General features: G+C 44.9%; 3 protein-coding genes across 6 annotated transcripts; 1 reads left to right on the forward strand and 2 right to left on the reverse strand.

The window, feature by feature from the left end:
* Nucleotides 1–994: 994 nt before the first annotated feature.
* Nucleotides 995–4,557, forward strand: CIB3 (calcium and integrin binding family member 3; the record flags this gene model as incomplete). 2 transcript variants are annotated; one of them, XM_083880207.1, is made up of 6 exons in its annotated part: nucleotides 995–1,045; nucleotides 1,363–1,397; nucleotides 2,204–2,315; nucleotides 2,674–2,821; nucleotides 3,402–3,597; nucleotides 4,098–4,557. In XM_083880207.1, the coding sequence occupies 6 exons, from the start codon at nucleotides 995–997 to the stop codon at nucleotides 4,117–4,119; spliced, it is 564 nt and encodes a 187-aa protein (XP_083736333.1). In that variant the 3' UTR covers nucleotides 4,120–4,557. The 2 variants fall into 2 exon arrangements, with proteins under 2 accessions (XP_083736333.1, XP_083736334.1); XM_083880208.1 differs by lacking the exons at nucleotides 1,363–1,397; nucleotides 2,204–2,315.
* Nucleotides 4,558–4,735: 178 nt separating this feature from the next.
* Nucleotides 4,736–12,019, reverse strand: RAB8A (RAB8A, member RAS oncogene family). The gene is made up of 8 exons (XM_083879945.1): nucleotides 11,861–12,019; nucleotides 11,480–11,540; nucleotides 11,219–11,279; nucleotides 10,822–10,899; nucleotides 10,309–10,398; nucleotides 9,452–9,517; nucleotides 9,095–9,145; nucleotides 4,736–8,632 (listed from the first exon to the last, which is right to left on the reverse strand). The coding sequence occupies exons 1-8, from the start codon at nucleotides 11,982–11,984 to the stop codon at nucleotides 8,540–8,542; spliced, it is 624 nt and encodes a 207-aa protein (XP_083736071.1). The 5' UTR covers nucleotides 11,985–12,019; the 3' UTR covers nucleotides 4,736–8,539.
* Nucleotides 12,020–12,239: 220 nt separating this feature from the next.
* TPM4 (tropomyosin 4) lies at nucleotides 12,240–21,640 on the reverse strand. Of its 3 annotated transcripts, XM_083879981.1 has the most exons (9): nucleotides 21,326–21,640; nucleotides 19,216–19,341; nucleotides 15,527–15,660; nucleotides 15,131–15,248; nucleotides 14,644–14,714; nucleotides 14,349–14,424; nucleotides 13,996–14,058; nucleotides 13,846–13,915; nucleotides 13,116–13,311 (listed from the first exon to the last, which is right to left on the reverse strand). In XM_083879981.1, the coding sequence occupies exons 1-9, from the start codon at nucleotides 21,437–21,439 to the stop codon at nucleotides 13,229–13,231; spliced, it is 855 nt and encodes a 284-aa protein (XP_083736107.1). In that variant the 5' UTR covers nucleotides 21,440–21,640; the 3' UTR covers nucleotides 13,116–13,228. The 3 variants fall into 3 exon arrangements, with proteins under 3 accessions (XP_083736105.1, XP_083736107.1, XP_083736106.1); XM_083879979.1 differs by lacking the exons at nucleotides 13,116–13,311; nucleotides 19,216–19,341; nucleotides 21,326–21,640 and adding exons at nucleotides 12,240–12,616; nucleotides 17,569–17,725; XM_083879980.1 differs by lacking the exons at nucleotides 19,216–19,341; nucleotides 21,326–21,640 and adding an exon at nucleotides 17,569–17,725 and having other exon boundaries at nucleotides 13,152–13,311.
* Between the last annotated feature and the right edge of the window lie 411 nt (nucleotides 21,641–22,051).

The raw sequence follows: 22,051 nt of genomic DNA on the forward strand, positions 1-22,051 counted from the left end.
TTGGACAAAGACTAACTCTGAACTTCTACAAATAATGGTGTGGAAAGCCCAGTGGGGTGAGTTGGATTTATGGAAATCCACCAAGCATCCAGGCTTGTGCAAATAATGTCTCTCTCCAGTGTGTAATTATTGGCTTGTTGCACACCACATAATAAATCTGATTTTGAGGACAACAGGATGGAATTGCCTTGAGGAGAACACACGGAGATCCAGGCTACACCAGGGGAAACCAGCCCAGCCCTCCCCACATTTCTCGTTGCACCCTGAACAGAACCATTCCAGATAGTTTCTGCTGTGTGAAGATGCCCTGAGGTGCAACCCTGCCCCAGGAACAGACCTTCCACCAGCCAGAGGGAACCAGTGACCCAGAAACAGACTGTACAGACCCATGGAAAAGCAGCCTGCCACATCCTGTGCAGCCAGTTCCTCCTTTTTTTTCCTGTTTTTCATCTTTCATCACATTTCTATTCACATGTATGAACTATACACACACATCTTTTCAGTGTAAATGACGTATATGTATCAGTATGGATGGATGTGATGCAATTCTGACTATAAAAAGTGAGAAGGAAAGGAGAAAGGACTACCAAATTTCCATCACTTGGTGTTAAATTTTAAATAAGGAAAACACTTCTAACACTTTTCAGTTGATTTACCATATCTGAAGGCATGAAAAAGCAGGATCCACTGGGTCTACCTGCAGCTGAAGGGCACTAATGAGCAGCTATTACTTATTTGGCTAAATCCTGTAACCCGAGTCTTTGTGGTGCACACAGGAGACGGGTGAATGCTGCTGGATAAGAGCCTCAAGCAGCCAGACTAAAGATTTGATGAAATGCTCCTATTATGATACTTTGCAGCCTGTAGAAGTTGGTTACCTGATCTCCTCTGCTATACCTGAGCCTCATTGTTGCAGCTTTTAATAACTGAATATCCAGACGACCTATAAAGGTGCCTTTGAGGAAAGAACTGACAAGAGTCAGTCCAGCTCAAAATGGGCAACAAGCAAACCATTTTCACTCAAGAGCAACTGGATGCTTATCAGGTATAAAGCAAACTAAATGGCTCTTTGGACAGGACATTGAATAATGGCAAAGGTGTTGTTGGGTTTTTTAAAACAACATCTTTTAAAAATTATTAAGTAGAAGTAGTGAATTGCAGCAAATATTTTAGTAACATAGTTTGATTTTTACATCAAAAGGAAGGGTTATAAAAGACTCCTAAATGTATGCCAAAAAGAAATTTTTAATGCTTTACACATCCACTACAGTGCAACTTCATTTAAGCCACTGCATGGGAAAAGTTTGGGCCAATGCATGCTAAAAACTGTCATGACGTGTTATACCTTTTCTTATTTCATAGGACTGCACATTTTTCACAAGGAAAGAAATTCTGAGGTGAGTCTTCTGTATGCATGTTGTGAGTAAAGGGCAGAGTGCTGCAAAGGCAGGTTACATATGGGGTAAGGTATTTAAAAAATAATTTTTAAATGGGTTTACTCAAATTTAAAGTGATACCTTGGGGAAATCTGAGCAATTTTGTTGGCTTTTTTTAATTTACAAATCCCACCCTAAACTGAGTCAGAATTCTAAGTTTTGTATTAATGTGCTAGTCCCTCTTCATTTATTAGAAATAGATGTAATGAATTATGTCTTAGTGGCAGCGACATCCACGGTTCTCTCCCATGGTTTTCAGATGCTTCAAAGTGTACTATTATTGTCTGGTATAGTTTGCTGCTTTATGACAACTTTAGTGATTGTGTCAAGTTTTCTTCATGTTTTCTTGTAAATGATTTCACTGCTGCTCCAAGATGCATTTTCCCCTAAGCCTTCATGTGCCTCATTGAATTCCCCATTTAATCTCTGGCCAAAGGGTCTGATAAAGGCAGGATGAGGATTCTGTTCAGGGACTGAGTCCTCACTGAAAACATGAACTTGTTCTCCTCTCCTTAGGGTTTAGCTGCATATCCTGTGTGTTTTCACCTAACAGTCCTGTAATGAAGCTTTGTATTTTTCACCAGTTACACAATGTTGCTTGTTTTAATAACGGTTTTTTCAACAAAAACATACTAACTGTTACTTAGTGACTGATCTCCATCTGGTAATGCACCCAAAGTGTGAAAAATGAGGTGGAAAAGCAAAACACCTTGTTCTCAGAAGTCTAAAGAGCCCGTTCAGCCAACAAACCTTTCTCTCTGTCTCAGGCTGTTTTACAGGTACCGAGATCTGGCCCCGCAGCTCGTTCCCCTCGACTACTCAGACAAACCAGCCGTGACACTCCCCTACCAGCTCATCGGCAGCATGCCAGAGCTCAAGGTACCGAGCACACGACTCCAGTGACACATTTCAGTTTCATCTGCCCTTTTTGAATAATTCATACAGGACTAATTGCTGGGAGGCTGACATAGAAATAAATTTGGGCCAGCAAAGTAAAATGTCTTTCTGGAAGCTTCTAGCAATTCCCAGAAAACACCCTGAAAGAGCACAAAGGTTAAACAGGGTGCGGCTGTGTCTGCTACTGACACAGCATTAGGCCAGAACTTAAAGGCAGAAAGGGGAGAATTTGCCAAAAAAGGTGTTTGAACAAAAGTAATCTCGCTCCACTTGCATTACCTGCACTGAAACCAATGCTGGTGAGGATGACCTTCCCTTGCTCCTGTGCTCTGTTTCCCAGGACAACCCATTCCGCCAGCGGATAGCAGAGGTGTTCTCTGAGCACGGGGACGGAAATATGACTTTAGATGATTTTTTGGACATGTTTTCTGTGCTAAGTGAAATGGCTCCCAGAGACTTGAAAGCTTATTATGCTTTTAAAATTTATGGTGAGTGATTAATGCATAAAAAGTAAGCGGGGAAATCCTGCAGCTTCACGTAGGGCTGTAAAATCCTCACTTTGTCACCATAATGATTTCTAGTTACTATTTCTTTTAATTTCACTTGAATGCTTGTTCTTCCTCTTCTAAAAACTTCTGGTTTTCTTTATTCTTTGGTCTCTAATTTATTTGGTATTAAAATTTACTACAAAATTTACAACTTGAAATTCTCTGCAGTTTTCAAGGGCTGATAAACATTAAGAAATATTTCTGTCTGAGGGGCTGCTTGGAAAAGTACAGCACAGGGGCTTTGGCTGCCCGTGAATCTGTAGGGTGGACTTGTGAGGGAGAGGCAGGGAAGCACACTGCAGGCTTTTTTCTTCAAGGACAACGGAGAAATTAAGAGGGTTTTATTTTGTAACTCATTTCTTTTACAAATAGATAGAGGTAACTTCATTTCTGATTTGAGAGTTCTACTGATAAAAATCCATCACAGCCTGGGAACCAAACCTTTCTACGGGGTCTTGGCAAACAACCAAGTAAAATGCTGACTTTTGTCGCTTTAAATTAACTTTGTCTCCTTTGTCAGACTTCAACAATGATGATTACATATGCAAATCAGATCTAGAGAAAACTGTTAACAAATTAACCCGAAATGAACTGACCCCAGAAGAAGTCAGCCTTGTGTGTGAGAAGGTGATTTACGAGGCTGATGTGGACAATGATGGCAAGCTGTCCTTGGCAGACTTTCAGCATATGATCGTACGAGCTCCAGATTTCCTCAGGTAATATTTGCTTTTAATTTCTAACACAAAACTCTCTTAATTTCCTTGTCAGAAGCCTCTGCAGTGTGTGTTTACATTTCCTCAGCGTTTGCAGATCACCACTCTTCCCTGGCAGGTTCTAGTAGAGGTGCCCACTGCAAACACTGCAAAAAGAGGTGCTTGAAAAAGCCTGGAGGCTTCTTGACTTGCTTTTGAACTTCCAAAACACTTTTCACATGACAGAAAGTCCTTGTAACTTAAAAAAGTTAGTATTAGCACTTAGGCTGCATTGATGAACGCATGAGATTTGCTCACTCAATGCTTAACATGGTGTTAATGTGGTTTCTGATGCACATCTTACACAAAACAGCACTCAAATCTTGCATTTATTTAATGTACCCAGTCTTTGTAAATGCCTTGAAAAATAAAGTTTCCGATTTATCACAGAGTTCTACAATTAACTGTAGTAAATCCTTTAAACAGAGTGATACATAAGTGATCGTGACTTCCTTTTTTTACAGCACCTTTCATATTCGAATCTGAATCTAGTCAACCACGGGACAGGAGCACTTCTGGGATTTTCAACAACTATTACTTCACCTGAAATTACTAACCATGAGACCACAAGATGGGAGGGGCAAAGAGGAGAATTTCTGGTACCTGAACCAGTCTTTCGTTTATCTCTTTAAAAGGAACAATTCATTAAGCTTTTCATCAGGATTTCCCTGGAATTTAGCAAAATATCTACTCCCCACCCTCAGCTAGAGCAAACCTGGCCTGGATAGTCAGAAGGGAAGTCTTTTTTTTAAAGTTCAGATACCACGAGGTAGTAGTAAAGGAACTTGTATCAAACTACCACCTCTAAAAATTCACCCAAAAATGCCTTAACCAGTAAGAAAATCCCTTTAGTTTCAAAACCATAAGTAACTCCTCTGATTATTTATGGTCTGAATAAATGGTCCAGTGAATCAAATCTTGAAGTATTCTCCCACAGGGCAGGGTTTACAACGAAAAAGTCAGCACAGTTTAGAGACAAAAGAGTCTGCCCCAGGTCCTGCCCCTCTTCTCCATTTTCAGAAATCCCTTATTTTCCACACCCACCAGGGTCCCTATGCACAAATGACGAACAGGACTGAAAACTTAAGTTTGTAAAACTCTCTTTGCATAAGAAGTTTATTTATGCAGTGCTCAGGGTCCTGTACAAGAGAGTAAAAACAGACATACTGTAATAAACAACAGTTTTGTTTTAGTACAAACATGAAAATCAATGAGAAGTGTTTAAAATGTGGGAAGGGTGGCAGCCAAAAGTGATCATTCGAAAAATACAATTTACAGTTATTTTTACAAATTTTGGGATGCATTAAATTCCCTTCCAAACAGTCACAAGTCCCAACTCAGACTCAATGTAGAGCAGATGATTCCTGCAGAAAGGCTGGAGAGACCAGTTAACCAGCCAGTTACCTTTATCAACCACAGAAACTCCAGGGATCACTGAAGGATGGGTCAGGGAATACGGCAGCCTGGAATACTCAGACTGCAGTTACCATTCACATTCCTTTGAACAGATCTTTAGTTAAACTAGAAATGAAGACACAGGTTAGTCATCGTTCTTCCCCAAGGCCTACAACTTCTACAAAGGATCCCATCCTCACACAGCTGTTTGTGCATTCCCCTGGCAAGTCCAAGAGAACATGAAATCAAGGCCATTTTGAGCATAATCATCAGCCAAACACACCACCACAATAACCCTTAGCAATCATCAGGGAGATGATCAGCATCTCATATGAAAGAAGAGACCAAATAATTTTCAGCAGCAGTAAAGAGACTTACAATAATCCATAGGATTTATAAATCAGAGGCTGGAAATCTAATGCTGGCACATAAGGTTCTGATGTCAGGAAACATGAGCTGTGCCTGTCAGCACAGGACACAGACAACACGAGTGTTAAGTAAGTGTTAGAACAGAAGCTCTGCCATTTACTGACAGACTGACAGCTCTCCACCCTAAGGAGTGATGACAATTGGTATTGCCACCAGCCTCAAAAATAACAACCACACGATTCCATGATACTCACTAAAACAAAGGAATTTGAGGACATACTCAAAAATGGGTTTGTTTCTCTACAAAACAAATGTTAATCCATTACCTGACATTTTAGGGGTATTTAGTCACTGAGAATGTGCCGTAAGCACAGTTAGTTTTGCAGACCTACTTCAATTCCTCAGTTTTACAGATTTTGTACCCAATTTCTGATTTTTTTCCTCCTTAACTGAAGAAAGCTTAGATACAAGTAGATTGCTGTATGTATTTACACAGTACCTCTCCCACAATTGCATTTTTCATTACATTCATACTTAACAAACACAATAAAGTAAATGAATGATGTGATGAAAACATCCTGTACTTCTAGATTTGATGCCTGTGTTCAGTGACACACAGCTAAGCCCATGTGCAGTTCCTCTCTTACACTTGCATTTTAATTTAATATCTGTGTAGAGCCTTCATGCCCAGAAGTACAGTGAGGACTGTAGTCACAGTAACTGTATGAGACTTCCTGAGATCAAGCAATAATGTTGTTGTTCGTAAACCCAACCAAAGGAAATAATAATTAGGTACAGAAACACATGCAACAACCAGTGTAAGTTTAAACAGAAGGTATTCACAAACAAAGAATTCTGAATGCAAGAGTAACTTCAGATTTAGAAAATGAGTGAAAAATCACAATACCATCCTTCATGTTTTACCCACTTGTAAATTAATATGGTTTGCTTTCCCATCTTGAGATGAGTTATTGATACAGTCCACAGGCAAGAACCAGCATCATGGCAGACCCATGATATCAGATCAGATAAAACACCAATTTTTCCAGTCGCCCTGAAAAATAAATCTGGCTCAACATCTGGCTGTGTAAAGCATAAGACAGATGCAAGACAATCCACAGTTATTACTTAGCCAGAGCCAAATCATTACACAGTTATGGAAGAAATTCAGCCAGTCTTATCACCACCCTAGTTGTGCCTCAAACATTTCTTGAAGCACAAACAAACTCTTTAAAAACATTCTTAGCTCAAGACAGAGACGCTGCTTGTCCAACCTACAGGTCTGTGTTAACTACACTCTGAAGCACACACTGCCCAGAAGCCTCCTCAGTAACTTAACACAGTTTTATCCTACAAATATATCTGCGTGTAAATCCACTACAGGGCATATTCATCAAGTCCTCCTGCTAAAAAGCCACAAGTAAAAAAAAAAAAAATAAAAAATCAAACTGTCAGAAGGTTCCGGTTAGAGGAAAGCTTTAATCAGGACAGAGATCATCTGAATGCATCTAAAATCAGTTTTATAAACCAGTAACTTACACAGTGAAATCTTCTTCCATTTTAGAACAGGCAGTATTCCTATTGGGCCCAACTGCATGCTGCAGATTTACACAGTTTAATTGTGAATCCAACAGATATTTAACTACAGCAACACTTATTAATGCTACTCTGAGGCCTAGAGCTCAATACCACAAACCTGAAGAAAACAGAACTGGTGAGTAAATTCAACAACTTCAAAATACACTTTAATTTTACTCTTAAGTGCAGTTGTCAATGTAAACAAAGCATGTTTCAGTTGCAGCGAGCTGCAGGACACAGCTGGTGTGTTCCCTGTGGCAGGGACACCATCACTGCCACCCCCTGGCAGCAGCCTCGGAACCCAATGTTCTTACTGGCTCCTTTTGTCAGTCTAATCCAGAGTCAGGTTTGCAGCCCCTGACCTGAGAACAGCCACCGAGGAGCTGCACTTGGCTCTTGCATTTCACACATGGGAATGTACTGGACTGGGTTTGTGGCAATGAGTAACACAGGCTGTTCCTGTGAGGACTGGACACGCACTGACACAGGCTGGGAACAACCTGACGGCTGCAGTGATCCACACCCAGCAGCAAGGCCAGTCTCAGGGAGTCTCTTTTCACAAAGTGTTCTGATGTGCAACATTTATTTGCATATGCAAGCAAGTGTGCTTGGGAACACACGACTGGGAGTAGTGCAATATGTTTCCTTGTCATGATTTAAAACTACCTACTGTGTCATGATAGGTCTGGAGTCATTCCCGGCTGGAGAGTGGTAAAGCCACCCATTGTAAGGTGACAGTTTTTGTGTAAGTGTCCCTGCCTGACCCTGGTTCTCTAAAAACAGATGACAGATCATCTGTAGAGGACTCAGCGTAGCCATCAGCTCCTGTTAAAACACGTCTGAATGTCTGGAGTATTTAATTAAGCACAGTCAAATCTAACATGGATGAATTACCAACGGTAAGGACCCATTCTATTTACAGCACACATTCTTTTTTAAAAAAAATAGAGATTTCTTTGAGGACTTTTTTTTTTTTAAACTTCAATTGTACTTGTGGATTGCCTAGAGTAAGACAATAAAGTAAAATAATGCAACTGAGTAAGAGACAGGCAGGTAAAGGAGTTTATCTGTAGTAGTAAAGAGGTGGAGCTGCAGAAAGCTCCCTCGTACCTCCTGGGAAGGCATCAGCCTGCACTGCTCACCTCGGTGCATTTCTGGGATGGTCTCATGCCACTCTCCTGGATATGCACGTGTCCCATGTATGCACACCTGTACTTCATTACCAGTGGCATTTACATTTCTTATTTTGATCATAACTTCATCTTTCTAAACTGGATATGTGACAGATACGAACAGAGATTGAAGTCTGTCAGCAACGGTGCTGCATCCCAGGTCACATGTGATCTGTTCTTCCTCTGCTAGACAATACACACGCCCAGTGGCATTCTGACAAAAATAAACTTGTATCATCTCCAAAACTGAAGAGTCAGACAATTACCAAAATAAACCATTTCTTATTCAGATGGTCACAAAGTGACAAGGTATGTTGGGAGCACTAAGTCCACAGAAAGAGGAAACCTCACTTAGCACAGGCACAGTCCAGCTCAGATTAAGGCCATGTCCCTCACAGAAGAACACATCGGAAAAAGCTGCTTTTCTTTTGCTGGTCTTGTGTGATTTTGACTCCCTGGTTGCTGCCTTGAGGGCTATTGCCTTCCTGAAGATGGAAAGAATATCCAGTTATTTATTTATACTTAACAGATTCTTCCATCCATACTTCATCTGCCCATTCTGCTGAACCAAGCCTGACATACACAGAAACCTTTCCCACTATCAATAAGAGGCTTCACTCATTCATCCAAGTCTACACCAGATATTCAGACTGCAAGAGTGAGAAATATCATTAAACTGCTCTACCCTCACCTGACTTTTGATAAAACAAATAACAAATAATCTTATTTAGAAAACCTCAACCATTGCAGCTAATTCCTGAAATGCAGACGGCCAATGCCAGAGCACAGCTTGACAAACTAAAAATACATTTCTAGAACTTTCAGTGATCCTTCCTGAGAGACTATGATACATTTTTATACAGGGTGAAACAATTCTTGCAATGTAGCTTTTGGTTTGCTTTTTTGTCCTATTTAAATCCAGCATGGATGAAGTCCAAGTTACTCACCAACTTCTTGTCCATTTTTGCTTTGATATCTCTTGCAAGAGTGAAAAATGCCTGTGACAAGTCAAACAGTTCAGTGTTACAGGGCAAATAAAACAGTTTAGCAATAAACTGCCTTCCAAAGTTTCAACATACTATAAAAGAACATTAGGTTTTCAGTATTTTTCCCTCTGCTCCAGGTTTTAATGCTCCTTCCCTAGCTCCACAATCTTCTTTCTGAGCCACACCGGCTCCCCCAGCCAGGCAAGTGCTCAACAACCCATCTGTGGTTCCCTGCATCCCACCAGGATGGGCAACTGTCCCCACGGCTGGTTTGCACAAAGAGGACAATAAATACAAGCAAAAGGCATCAGTACTTACATTCTCTATGTTTATATTTGCTTTTGCACTGGTCTCCATGAACTTAATCCCAAAACTTGCAGCAAGCTGAACAAAAGCAGATTGCACGTTAGTCAAACAATTGCAGGAACAGCTCCAAACACAGCCCTGGGCACAGCATCTCTCCCTGCTGCCACCAGTCAGTGGAGTTGGGGATTTACTCATGCAAAACAATTTGCAAAAATTAGGAACTGAATCTCACTGCAATTGGTATCTATTCTTACTGGGTTTGCCCTGCTCTTTTACACTCTGAACACATTTTACACTCTGAACTGAATCTCACTGCAATTGGCATCTATTCTTACTGGGTTTGCCCTGCTCTTTTACACTCTGAACACATTTTACACTCTGAACTGAATCTCACTGCAATTGGCATCTATTCTTACTGGGTTTACTCTGCTCTTTTACACTCTGAACACATTTCAACTTGCTCTTTTTCATTTGTTTCTTGCATAGATACCTTGTCAGTCTCATAACCACAGTGCAGAAAAAAACCTCTGCCTCGACTAAGTAACACCTGTCATCAGAAAAGACAATCCCATCTACCTTGTCTCAGTGGCTTTCAGCCAAAGCAGACATTTTCTCCATGTCCAACTTTAGCATCTTTGTAGAAAAGTGTGACTCGTTGTCTTGCATCTCTTAGGTAACTGCCAAGAATCCTTAACACAGGTGCTGCTTTTGATCCCAGTGGGGAAAAGCATTGCCACTGCTTGGGGAATGTTCAGTCATTCCAGTCAGGAACACCACTGTGGTACCATGGCAGCATGCAGACAACCATCAGGGCAGTTTTTAGACTCTGAAAAGCCCAAGTCAAAACACATCAAAGCCACGGCACTTACCTTCTCCCCTTGCTCTCTAGAGACTTGTCTTTTGTCATTTGCATCACATTTGTTCCCCAGGATCATTTTTTCAACATCTGGAGAGGCGTGCTGAGACAAACACAGACCAGAGACTTGGCCTTGGCTTTTGTAGATAAACATTGTCAGACAGATGAGGTACCCACTGCATACCCAACCCAGAGATTCCAGTCCTGAGAATCTTCCACAGATTTCCAGCCTCCCCAACCCCTCATCCCAGCATGTGACCTGCACCATGAAATTCCTGGATCAATTGTTGTGGCAGGAAATTGTCACATTAGGTGCCCTCAGAAGTACAGGGGCTACAGCTCTCACACCAAATTACTACCAGCCAAGGTACTCCAGAAGCTACTACTGATTTCCATCCCACTTACCTTCCAAGTACCCTGCAGCACATGACAAAATGTAATGCTTCTGAAGCAAATAAGCTTCAATTACTTTCAGAGGAAGAAATGACACCTTTAACAGTGAATAATAAGTAAAGAGAGAAATTACCTCTTCAATATTCCTCACCCAATTACGAATATTTTCAAAAGACTTTTCATTGGTGATGTCATACACTAACATAATGCCCTAAAGGTAAAGAAAGAGAAAGATTGTTTCAGCAGCAGTTAAAGGTTTATCTGTAGCAGAGAGGAGCAACTCAACAGTGACTATTTTTAACAACTGGCTCCAGTTAACAGCAGTGAGATAAGGCGTGCAGGACAAATATTAATAGAGCAAAACATGGAGGACGCTGCCTTCCCAAAGTCCTGTATCACCCCAGCAGAGCTCCAGCACCTGGAGCAGGAGCCCAGCCTGGCAGCCCACCACCCTGCAGAGGGTCAGCTGTGAGTGTTCCACACCAGACCCAGCTGTCCTGACCCACCCAGCCGTGTTTATCACAACCTACCATGGCTCCCCGGTAGTAGGCGGTGGTGATGGTCCGGAACCGCTCCTGCCCCGCCGTGTCCCTGCAACAGACACAACACGGGCCTCCTGCAAACCACCTCCACAGCAGCTCCAGTTAACACCACCGAAAGATTTAAATAAATTCGAACCAGTCTTCAGAGCACTGGAACTACCTTTTGGGTTCTAAGATACCATAAACTACTGAACAGCACAACTGGATAGGCACAGCCATCAGATGCCCACTGCAGCACAGAAGCCTTACCAGATCTGCAGCTTGATTCTCTTGCCATCCAGCTCTATCGTTCTAATTTTAAAGTCGATACCTAAAAGGAGAACGAATCACTTTACTCACAGGTCCTGCCGAAAGGTCAAATCCATGATTTCCCTTCAACCATGCCGCTCAGTTTCACGTCCTCAGTGCTCCCTCCCCGCTGCTCCCCAGCACCCAAGGGCTCCCCAGGGCTCCCGAGGGTTGGGGGGCCTCATGAACCCGGTACAGAGTCCCCGGCCACGGCAGCGAAGCCGAGCCCGGAGCCCTGGCGGCCGCCGCCAGAAGCCCGGACGGGACGAGCCTCCGCCGCCCCGCGGGACCCCGGGCGGGCCGGGGCGCGGCGCAGCGAGGCGCGGCCCGGGCGGCGCTCACCGATGGTGGAGATGAAGGTGGCGTTGAAGGCGTCCTCGGAGAAGCGGAACAGGGCGCAGGTCTTGCCCACGCCCGAGTCGCCGATCAGCAGCAGCTTGAACAGGTAGTCGTAGGTCTTCGCCATGTTGGTGGGCACCGGCCCCTCCGCCACACGCTCATTGGCCGAGCCCGGCGGGGAGCGCACGGAGCCGGCACGCCATTGGCGGGTGGCCTTGACCCGGGTACGAGCGGAGCCGCGATTGGCTCTCGGTCCCGCCGCCGTGTTCCGTCACTTCCGGCCGAGCCCGGGCGGTGACAGTGACGTCACGCCAGTACTGCCCGCGCCGTGACGTCACGCCCCCGAGCAGCAGCGGTACAAAAAGCCGCGAGGACGCCTCGGTACTGTGGGAAATTGTTTAATATGAAACGGCAGGGACGGGTGCCCGCGGAGGTGGCGCCACCGCTCGGGGGCAGCTTCTACCGGGGTTTAATGAAAGGATTAATGAACCGTTGGGAACAGCCGGGGCTCCCGGGGGCTCCCGGGCTGAGGTGGCCCCAAGGGATGCCCAGAGCCTGTGGCGTGGCTGTGCTGGCCATAACTTAATTGGCTTTTCCAGGACAGAGAGAGAGAAGGGAGAGAGGAGCGATGCAGGGACAGGGCTGGTTCCCCTGGGTGCTGTCAGCTCTGCACCTCTCATATACAGTTCAGTTCATTTAGCGTCTGGTCCAGTGTCTGGTGCAAGCCCAAGTTCTCCTCTTTGGCCTGAGCAAGTTTTTCTGGTGAGAAAGAAGAAAACCACAAGATTTAAATCACATTATTTTATAGCTTTTTGTCTTTAAATAAAGCCTGGGGTAACTTACCCTCATATTTAAGACACCTTTACAGCTGTATCATCAAAATGGGGCAATTTTTTTTGTAACTGCTGTCCTTAAGGGAGGTTTTTGGGTATGCCAGGGAATGTGAAAGACCCGTGTCATTTATAGCTGTTTTTTCCTTGGACTGAGAGGTTTTTAACTGGGCTGGTGGGGCACAAGTAAACACTGAGTGCACGTAAAGCTTTTTGCTGATGCCCACATTCCTGGGAGGGACCACTATAATTCAAGTGTTTGCCAGAGCCAGGTCCTGCCCCATCCAGACCACGTCCTGCCCAACCCCACACGAGGAGCTGAATGTGTTTTCGGTGTCATCACCGGTGTGTTTGAGGTGATTTATACAGAAGTAAATCCTGAAAGATGAAAGGTAGAGGTATCGTGTTTTATTGAGCTCAGTTCCCACAGAGGTGGAAAGGTTGCTTGTGGAGGTGGCACAGGAGTGACAGGGATTACAGGCAAGAAAAGCTTGAGAAACACAGTGAGTGGGAGTCCCCCGTGTCCCCACACAAGGGCAAGTCACAAAGAGGTCATATCGTTGAGGGCATGGTCCAGCTCCTCACTGATGGCTTTGTACTTCAGCTTCTGAGCGTAGAGCTCATCTGTCAGTCACCAGGGCAGCAGGAACAGGCCAGCAAGAAATGCAGGGAGGAGAAGAGGCCACAGGAGGAGAACGGAGACAGGCAAAAGGCAACAGCAGCCAAAGGAGTTGGGGAGGAAAACAAAAGAAAACAGAGGCGTAGTTGAGTATCAAAAAGAAAGCAAAATACCCACAAAGCTGCCTGGTCAGTTGGTCAGAAGTTTCACCTCTGTGAACTTTTTGTCTTTTTGTAATCTAACAATTACTTTCCAGTAAGCAGATTAAGTAGGGTGGGGATCTTGAGCCCTTGAGTCTCTCTATTTGTAAGTTGGCCAAAATTAGGTCATTGTTACCAACTTTATGAAAGAAAACCTTTTTCAGGAGAATTTCCACAGGGCAGGTGGAAATCTACCATCCATCTACCAATCTACACCCATCTACCAATAGGCCTGACAAGTGCTGCTGTTCTTTCCCAATAAAATGCACCACCCACTCCTAGAATTTGTTCTCTGATTTGAAACAGACCACTTTTAAAGAAACTCGAGTCATTCCATACCTTCCAGGTCATCAATAGATTTTTCCAGTTTGGCAACAGTTCTCTCTGCAAATTCCGCACGAGTTTCAGCCTAAAAAAGTTGAAATAACATCAGTGGGTGCTCCTAGAAAGACTAAGCACAAATATAGTTTGGGGAATGGCGAAACTTACTTCTTTCAGCTTGTCAGAGAGAATCTTGATTTCTTCTTCATATTTATCTTCTTTTTCCGAATACTGTGAAAACAATAAACACTCTTGAAGGGAAGTTGTAGCAACAATAATAAATGTTTATGAAAACTGTGACCTATTTATAAACACTTTTCCTTTTACAACAGCTGCAAACACCATTTCCGTGCTTTTCTCTTCTCCCCCAGACCTGCAGCCTTGTTTGGACAGAACTGATGGAGTGGTATCCACAAGCAGGCAGGTAAAACCTCTCACTTGCTTTAAATTTCTGGTTTATTTCTATGAATTCTATCTACAAGTTTTGGCTTTGCCCATATCCTTTAGTTTACTGAACCAACCTTTTCAGATTGAGCTTCCAAAGATTTCAGGTTGTTTGTGACGTTCTTTAACTCCTCTTCGAGGTCACTACATTTCCTATATGGGGAAAAGAGAAGAATGAATTAGGAGTGCTCCTGTTACGATTTTGAGTCTAAGAAATACAAGGGAGGAAGTAATTAAGTCTAAAATAAGAAAACCAGGTATACAGTGTACAAACAAACTTTTCTACAAGTACTAACTACATGCCTGCCTACCAGGAGATATTTTTAATGGAATGTAGTGTTGATCTTCACTGTATTCCAAAAAGTTACTCACACTTCAGACACCTCTGCACGCTCCTCAGCTCTTTCCAGTTCACCCTCCAAGATAACCAGTTTACGGGCAACCTGTAAAAAGACAAGAGCTGTGTCAGGCCAGTCTGTAGTTCAGAATCACAGCATGGCTTGGGTTAGGAGGGACCTCAAAAGTTGTTTAATTCCATCCCCTGCCACAGGCTGGGACACCTTCCTTGGAGATTTCAAAAAGCACTCAGAAGTAACTACTCTGTTCCTGCTTCCTCTGGAATAAGGAAACTGGGTTAAAACATACACCCACAGATGTAACAGCCCTTCCCAATTAGACTTTGCAGTATTTTTAGCATTAGGTATCTAAGATACTGCAAATCACTATTAAAATTCCTCCTTGTTGGGAATGTTCCAAGGTTGAAGCATCAGCCAGTGCCAATTGAACAGAGGGACTAAACTGAGGAGTAACATTATTGTTCATGTTCTTGTAGGTTTCACCATTTCCTTCTCCCTTTTACCTCCTCATACTTGCGGTCGGCTTCTTCAGCAATGTGCTTGGCCTCCTTCAACTGCATTTCCTGAATTTCCATTTTCTCTTCATCTTTCATCGCTCTGTTCTCAATAACCTTCATTCCTCTGCAGAAGTCAAAGCATATTTCATGTATAAGCATTTTGGCACTTGTATCTCAACTTCAGAAAGTGGAATTTGATATTTGTAACTCAAAAGTGGCCCGTTTATGACCATTGTGTGCATCAAGGCTAATGGAATTACCCAATCAAACTTGTAAAAAAGTTTCAAGTGTCTGACTTGCAGGCCACATCAGCACATGCAGATACTAAATCACACAGGAATATTTTATTCATATATATTCATTTTTTTTAACAACGGAAAATTAAAAAATTTTGGAACATACCTCTCACTCTCATCTGCTGCTTTCTCAGCCTCCTCCAGTTTCTGCAGGGCTGTGGCCAGTCGTTCCTGGGCACGATCCAACTCCTCTTCCACGAGCTGGATGCGTCTGTTCAGAGCTGCCACCTCCCCTTCAGCCTGGGTGAGACAACCCGGGGTTACACAGGTCACCTGCTGCTGCCAAACGCTCCCAGCTCATCAGTTCCCTTGAAACTGCAACAGCATCTCCCTGGGACATGCAGGGGAGCTCAGGGGCCCTTCTGCCTCTGCCTTTTTGTTTGCTTAAACTGTGGCATGTCAGGAATGTCAAGGTATGGAGTGTGTGCTTGTCCTTTCTTTTTTTAATGGCACTTATCATTCCTGCCACACAAAAAGGAACTCTACGGGATTTTGAATGGATGGATATTTTTGGAGCACTTCACAGGGCTACATCTATCTGAAGTTTAAAAAATGAATCGTTTCCACGATGGCTTAGTTCCAAAACCTTCTCCCTTGATTTCTCTGCCCTTGGTTTCAGTGACACCCTGTCACAGCTCACTGGGAAGTTTGAGCAGTTCCTGATCCATCCTGCTGGAGAGTCTATGTGGTCAGCTGGGCACAGTCAGGCTTTTTTTGGGACAAAATTAGATATATTCTTAAAATAACTTCACTTCCTGTGGTACTTAAGGAATTAGGCAGGATGCATTTCTTAATAATAAGATCTGTTTGTGTATTATTGAATAAACTACACAATAATCACCATTAACGTATAAAAAATAGACCAGTTAATAAAGGGAAGAGATTGCTGGGAGAAATGCTTGATACAAGACAACATGGACAAACTGGTGTCCATAAAGGTGTTTATTAAGATATGGCTCCTTTAATTGTTTGTTTTTGAAAGAAAAGAAAGCCCTGCTTTAATAACTGCCAGGCTTGTGCACTTTATTGTCCCCAAGGCTGAGAAGGATTGCCATATACAAGATTAACTTTTTTTTTTCCAAACACTTTTACGGGATATAGACCCTGGAGGGGCGACTGTTTTATGCTTTATGTTAAAACACTTTGAGGGAAAAAAAAAAAAAAAAAAAAAGTGTTTTACTGCAGCTTAGCAAATTTGGTCAGTGACCACTCCTAAGCTGGAGGAAGTGGTTTCCATTCACTTCTGAGCCATCTTGGAAAGGAGTTCAGTGGCTGATCCAAATGGAAGCTGACCCAGGATTCCTCTAGTCATAAATTATCCAACATTTCATCTGTTTTTACCCAGCGCAGCGTTTAACCTCCCGATTTATACACAGGGCATCGATCACGTACAAAACTGGCATCTGTTCTGTGGCAGCAACTCCTTCCTCTGTCACATTTTAATTCAGCAAGATTCCAAAGCCGTGGAGCCCTGGGAATCTGGGGAGAGCCCGGCCCCACCTCTCCCAGCAGCGGCCCGCAGTCCTTATACGGTAAAACTGCCTGCCTGACATGTGATAAAATAGCAGGAAGATGCCGGGAAGGCTGATCGCACACACAAATCTAAGTGAAACCAGCTGTCCAACCCCGGGAGAGCCGCACGCTAGCGGAGAATTTTCTCATTTCTCTGTGAAAACCAGGAGGGAAAGTTTTTTTTTTTCAGCAGTTCGGACATTTCCCAGCTGTGCTGCAGCCAGCGGTGCGGCGGGAGAGGCGGGAACTCCCCGCGCCGTGTCATGCAGCTTTTCCCTAATTAAACAGCCATTTCCTACTCAACTCCGCACCGCTCCCCAGTGCCCATCGCTGCTCGAACGCCTTTTCCGCAGGAATGAGCCCCAAAGCGCGATAAGCGGCGGGCGCCGGGGCCGAGCAGCCGCCGCCCGGTTCCCCCGGGGCCGGGCCGGGATGTGCGGGCGCCTCCCGCGGGCGGTGAGTGCGGAGCGGAGCGGGGACAGCCCAGGGATGGAGAGCAGCCGGCGGCCGAGCCGTCCTCCCGCAGCGGGGAAGAGCCGGGCGCGCCCCAGCGAGAGAGAGCCAGAGACAGGAAGGAAGGAGCAGCCCGGCAGAGAGCGACCGAGAGAGGCGAGCAGGCAGCCCGGGCGGTCTCACTTTCTCCCGCAGGTCCCGTTCCAGGTCCAGCTCCCGCTGGAGGACCTGGGCGCGATCCTCCGCCTCATCCGCCTGTTGCTGCAGGCACTGGATCTTCCTCTTGACGGCCTCCAGGGAGCTCGGCGCGGCCATGGGCGCGGCGCGGGCGGCGGGCTGGGCGCGGGGCTGCTGCACGTGGCGGGCCCGCGCCTTTCAATGGCCCGGTGACGTCACGCGGCTGGAGGTGGAGGTGGTGACGTAGCGCGGCGCAGGCACGGCCCTGGTCCGGGTCCCGGCACACCCCGCCCGTCCCGGGCCCGCCCTGGGCGCGGAGCGTCCGCACCCCGCAATCTCCGCAGTCCCCTCAGTCCCCGGTCCCGCCCGGGGCACGGAGCCCCCGCAGTCTCCACAGTCCCCGCTCGTCCTGGTCCCGCCCGGGGCACGGAGCCCCCGCAGTCCTCGCAGTCCCTCAGTCCCCACAGTCCCCTCAGTCACTCAGTCACTCAGTCCCCACAGTCCCCGCAGTCCCCACAGTCCCCTCAGTCCCTCAGTCCCCACAGTCCCCTCAGTCCCCTCAGTCCCTCAGTCCCCTCAATCCCCACAGTCCCCTCAGTCCCCCCAGTCCCCTCAGTCCCCTCAGTCCCCCCAGTCCCCCCAGTCCCCTCAGTCCCCCCAGTCCCCTCAGTCCCTTCAGTCCCCCTCAGTCCCCTCAGTCCCCGCAGTCCCCTCAGTCCCCTCAGTCCCTCAGTCCCTGCAGTCCCCCTCAGTCCCCTCAGTCCCTCAGTCCCTGCAGTCCCCCTCAGTCCCCCCAGTCCCCCCAGTCCCCTCAGTCCCCCCAGTCCCCTCAGTCCCTTCAGTCCCCCCCAGTCCCCTCAGTCCCCTCAGTCCCCTCAGTCCCTCAGTCCCTCAGTCCCTGCAGTCCCCTCAGTCCCCTCAGTCCCTGCAGTCCCCCTCAGTCCCCTCAGTCCCCTCAGTCCCCTCAGTCCCTTCAGTCCCCCTCAGTCCCCTCAGTCCCTCAGTCCCTGCAGTCCCCTCAGTCCCCTCAGTCCCTCAGTCCCCGCAGTCCCCTCAGTCCCCTCAGTCCCCTCAGTCCCTTCAGTCCCCCTCAGTCCCTCTGTCCCTCAGTCCCCTCAGTCCCCTCAGTCCCTCAGTCCCTCAGTCCCTCAGTCCCCTCAGTCCCCTCAGTCCCGGTCTCCCAAAGGGGACCTTTTCACGCTGTTTCGGGCCCTGCCCGCCCTTGGTCACCGCCACATCGGGCGGGGTGTGGCGGGGAGCCTGGACTGGCCTTTAACCCTGTGCCACGGGGATGGAGGCAAAGGGCATCCTTATGCTACGGCGATAATTCTGCTGCCGTCCCATTTCCCATCAAAATCACCATTTTGTTTACTTCTACTAAAGGAGATTTATCCTTTCCTAAAGAATTCCCATCCGTGTCGGTGGGGAGAGGGTCCCCCAGGGTCCCAGACCGGGTCCCCTCCAGGTCTCAGGTGTGGCGGCCCCGAGAGCAGCTGCCTGTGCCATGGTCCCTTTAGCAGAGGGGAGAGGGGATTAAACCCCTGCACTGTAACCCCGCCTTTCTATCCCTCGGCAAAAATGTGTATAACCAGTGAAGTGCATACAAAATACACAGAGAAGAGTTACAGGCAAGTGTTAGCCGCGGATACATACATCAGTGGCTTTCTTCTCAGCCTGCTCCAGTTTTTCCTGGGCATCTTTGAGAGCCTCTGAGTACTTATCCAGCTCATCTTCAGTTCCTTTCAACTTCTTCTGCAGAGCTACCAGCTCATCCTCTACCTTTCAAGAGAAAAAAAAAACCCTAAGTGAGCATACTGAAGTGAGCATAACTGTCGTATTGGTTACAGTTGAATATGATAAAACCACTCTTTACTATCAGTTTTAACCCAATATAGCATACAAAAAACCACAAAAGACCAGATCAAAGTTCTGCTGGTGACAGTAGTCTGAGAATGACTGGTAGCAGTTGCCAGGGAAGGATCATTAAAAACGTCATCCTTGAACAACATTGCCTACCACCACACACAGGATCTGCTTTAATACAGAACTTAGTACAAGCCCTTTTTCACTTCACTTTTTTTTTTGACATCCTGCAGCAGTTTGCAGCATAATTATAGATGTTTTAAAATTATGTCCTTTTAGTGTTTTTTTCAAACACTATTACCTGATGATTTTTTTGGAAAATTTTCAATTCCTGTACAGCTGAAAAAAACTAGTTGTCCTTCCTTAATGATCTTTGTGTGTGGATCAAGACACTTCAACCCAAATGAGATACTCTGGATGTGGGAGGGAACAGGGCTGGCCTTGCTATGGGTGGGACCTGGTGACCTCGGGAGGTCCCTTCCAGCCTGGGTTATTCTTTAACTGTGCCTCAACACCATATGCTTCATTATACAATGAGGGTCAGGCTCCTCCATACCATATAAATCCATATTGTTCAGTAGAATGGTGCTATTTATAACCTGCTGGGAGACTGTTTAGTGACAAACTGTCTCATGCTCCCTGAAGAATTCACGTTATCAAAGACTTGCTGCTGATAAGGGTGGGCCTGCAAACCCATCTGCTTCATCCTTTCATTTGCAACACAAAACAGCTCAAGTCTGTTGAGACACCGGTTTATCCATTTAGCTCCACCTTCACAGAAATTTACTCTATCAAAATAGTTTGTGTTTTGGTGTACTTCCTTCATTTTAGTTTCACTGGTAGTTTTAAAGACATTTTTAGTAGTGTGCTATTCTGGAATGTTGTTATATTGCAGGGAGTAACCCGATAGTGTGAGAGAACTGCAAACCTTGCTTGATGTTCTAACAGAGGGACAGTGAGCAGCATGAAGCAGATGCTGGCTTTGTGTATGAATATTAAAGTAACTATTTGAGTACTATGCCCACATTAAAAAAGAAGCTGAAAATTTTGAGACAATTCAGAAAAGAGGAGTTAGATCAAAGATTTATTTTTCTAAAGAAGAAGAAATATTAGTCCAGATGAATGCTTATAACATATTAGAGCAGTGTGGAAGATGTAGAAGCAGCCAAATTTAGAGAACTTAAAAGGGAAAGATGTGGTACTTTTACAAGAAGTGCTGTAAAAACGTGAATGTAGTCAGCTAACACTTCAAGATCATTCTGGAAATACTAAAGCTCAAATAGGAGACAGACACCCAGAATAAAGACATTGAAAAGCAAAAGAATATGACAATGTTATCATTAGAATTCCGTTAAAAGAACAGCATTCAAATTAAGATGTTTTCCATTATTCTTGACCAAAAAAAATATGAACGTATCTCCTGTTGAGTCTCAGCTGGCACCTCTAAGGGGCACTCTCTGCACCAAGAACTTGAAATGAACTTTATTAATTCACTTCAAGGAGAGGCTTAATTAATGTTTAGACACAGCCGACTCTATTAGCACCAGTCCTACAGGTGTCAGGGTTTACAGCTTTGATTTTAAATATGTAAAGACCTTTTGCACGGAATCAAAGCATGAGAAAATTAGGACAATTATGTAAGATTCAAGGAAACTTAGACAAAGTACTGTTAATAATCTGTGGATGATGTTAATTTTGGAAAGACTGAGATGGCTGAGAAGTTACAGCCTAGTCCTGGCTGTGCAAACATAACAAAAAGGCAAAAAAACTTCAAAAGAAGATTAACAGAAAACTGACTTCAAATTATTTTGCTTTTTGAATCAGAACATTGCCACAGAGTATTTTGTTACACTTATTTCCACAGCACACACACAGAGCCAGTGATTTTATTTCCACTTACCTGTTTGCATTTGTCCTCAGCTGCCTTCTTATCTGTCTCAGCCTGCTCTGCTCTGTCAATGGCATTCTCCTTGTCTAACTTCAACATCTGCATCTTTTTCTTGATAGCTTCCATTTTTGCTCAAGGACAGGCTGGATCTGTCGCGCAACTAAAAGAATCTGATGAGTAAAATTTTAGATTTTTAACAGCTTGGACAGAGCAAGAAGTTGTACCCAGGCAAGTCTCAGGGAAAATGAGCTACAAGTGGTTTTAGAGTGCTTTAAACCCAGAGCCCCCTGGACAAAACCCAGATCTATTGGCCCCTTCTCTGGTGTTCCATCCACAGCCTTTCTAAGGAATGAGCTGGAACAGACTCACTAGAGGAATCTTCAGCACTCCATCTCCTTATTTGGGTCCTGTTTTCTTAAAGAGAAAACTGTTTCCATTTTTAAGTTTCTGACAGAAGCAAAAGTGTTGACATATGAACACATGCTTGAAGAAAAGCTGATTAGCTCCCCTTTGTGTGTGCAGAGCAATTAACCAACCCAGCAAGTCTTGGGGATGGCCTGCTTGCCTGGAATAATGGCATGAGGCTAATGAAGGGAAGGATATCTTTAGGTTATTCCAAAATAAATTCATACATTAAATAATTTTTTTTAAAAAAATTATGCTTAAGAAGTAGCTAAATTTAAGTTATAAAAAGATGCAGGATATGAGACAGCAGAGGTTTTTGCTGTAAAAATAAGC

The sequence above is a fragment of the Zosterops lateralis genome (genome assembly GCF_965231275.1).
Source record: "Zosterops lateralis genome assembly, chromosome: 29".
NCBI classification, from domain to species: Eukaryota; Metazoa; Chordata; class Aves; order Passeriformes; family Zosteropidae; genus Zosterops; species Zosterops lateralis.

Bases quoted from the DNA above. Each gene is read 5' to 3' on its own strand.
- RAB8A (XM_083879945.1), bottom strand. From the start codon at position 11,984: ATGGCGAAGACCTACGACTACCTGTTCAAGCTGCTGCTGATCGGCGAC. The intron at 11,541-11,860 runs GTGAGCGCCGCC...TTCTCCTTTTAG, and splicing joins CACCTTCATCTCCACCATCG to GTATCGACTTTAAAATTAGA. The intron at 9,518-10,308 runs GTAAGTGCCGTG...GCTTTTGTTCAG, and splicing joins CTAGAGAGCAAGGGGAGAAG to CTTGCTGCAAGTTTTGGGAT.
- TPM4 (XM_083879981.1), bottom strand. From the start codon at position 21,439: ATGGAAGCTATCAAGAAAAAGATGCAGATGTTGAAGTTAGACAAGGAG. The intron at 19,342-21,325 runs GTAAGTGGAAAT...TTCTCTTGAAAG, and splicing joins CTGAGGACAAATGCAAACAG to GTAGAGGATGAGCTGGTAGC. The intron at 14,715-15,130 runs GTAAAAGGGAGA...GTCTTTTTACAG, and splicing joins CCGACCGCAAGTATGAGGAG to GTTGCCCGTAAACTGGTTAT.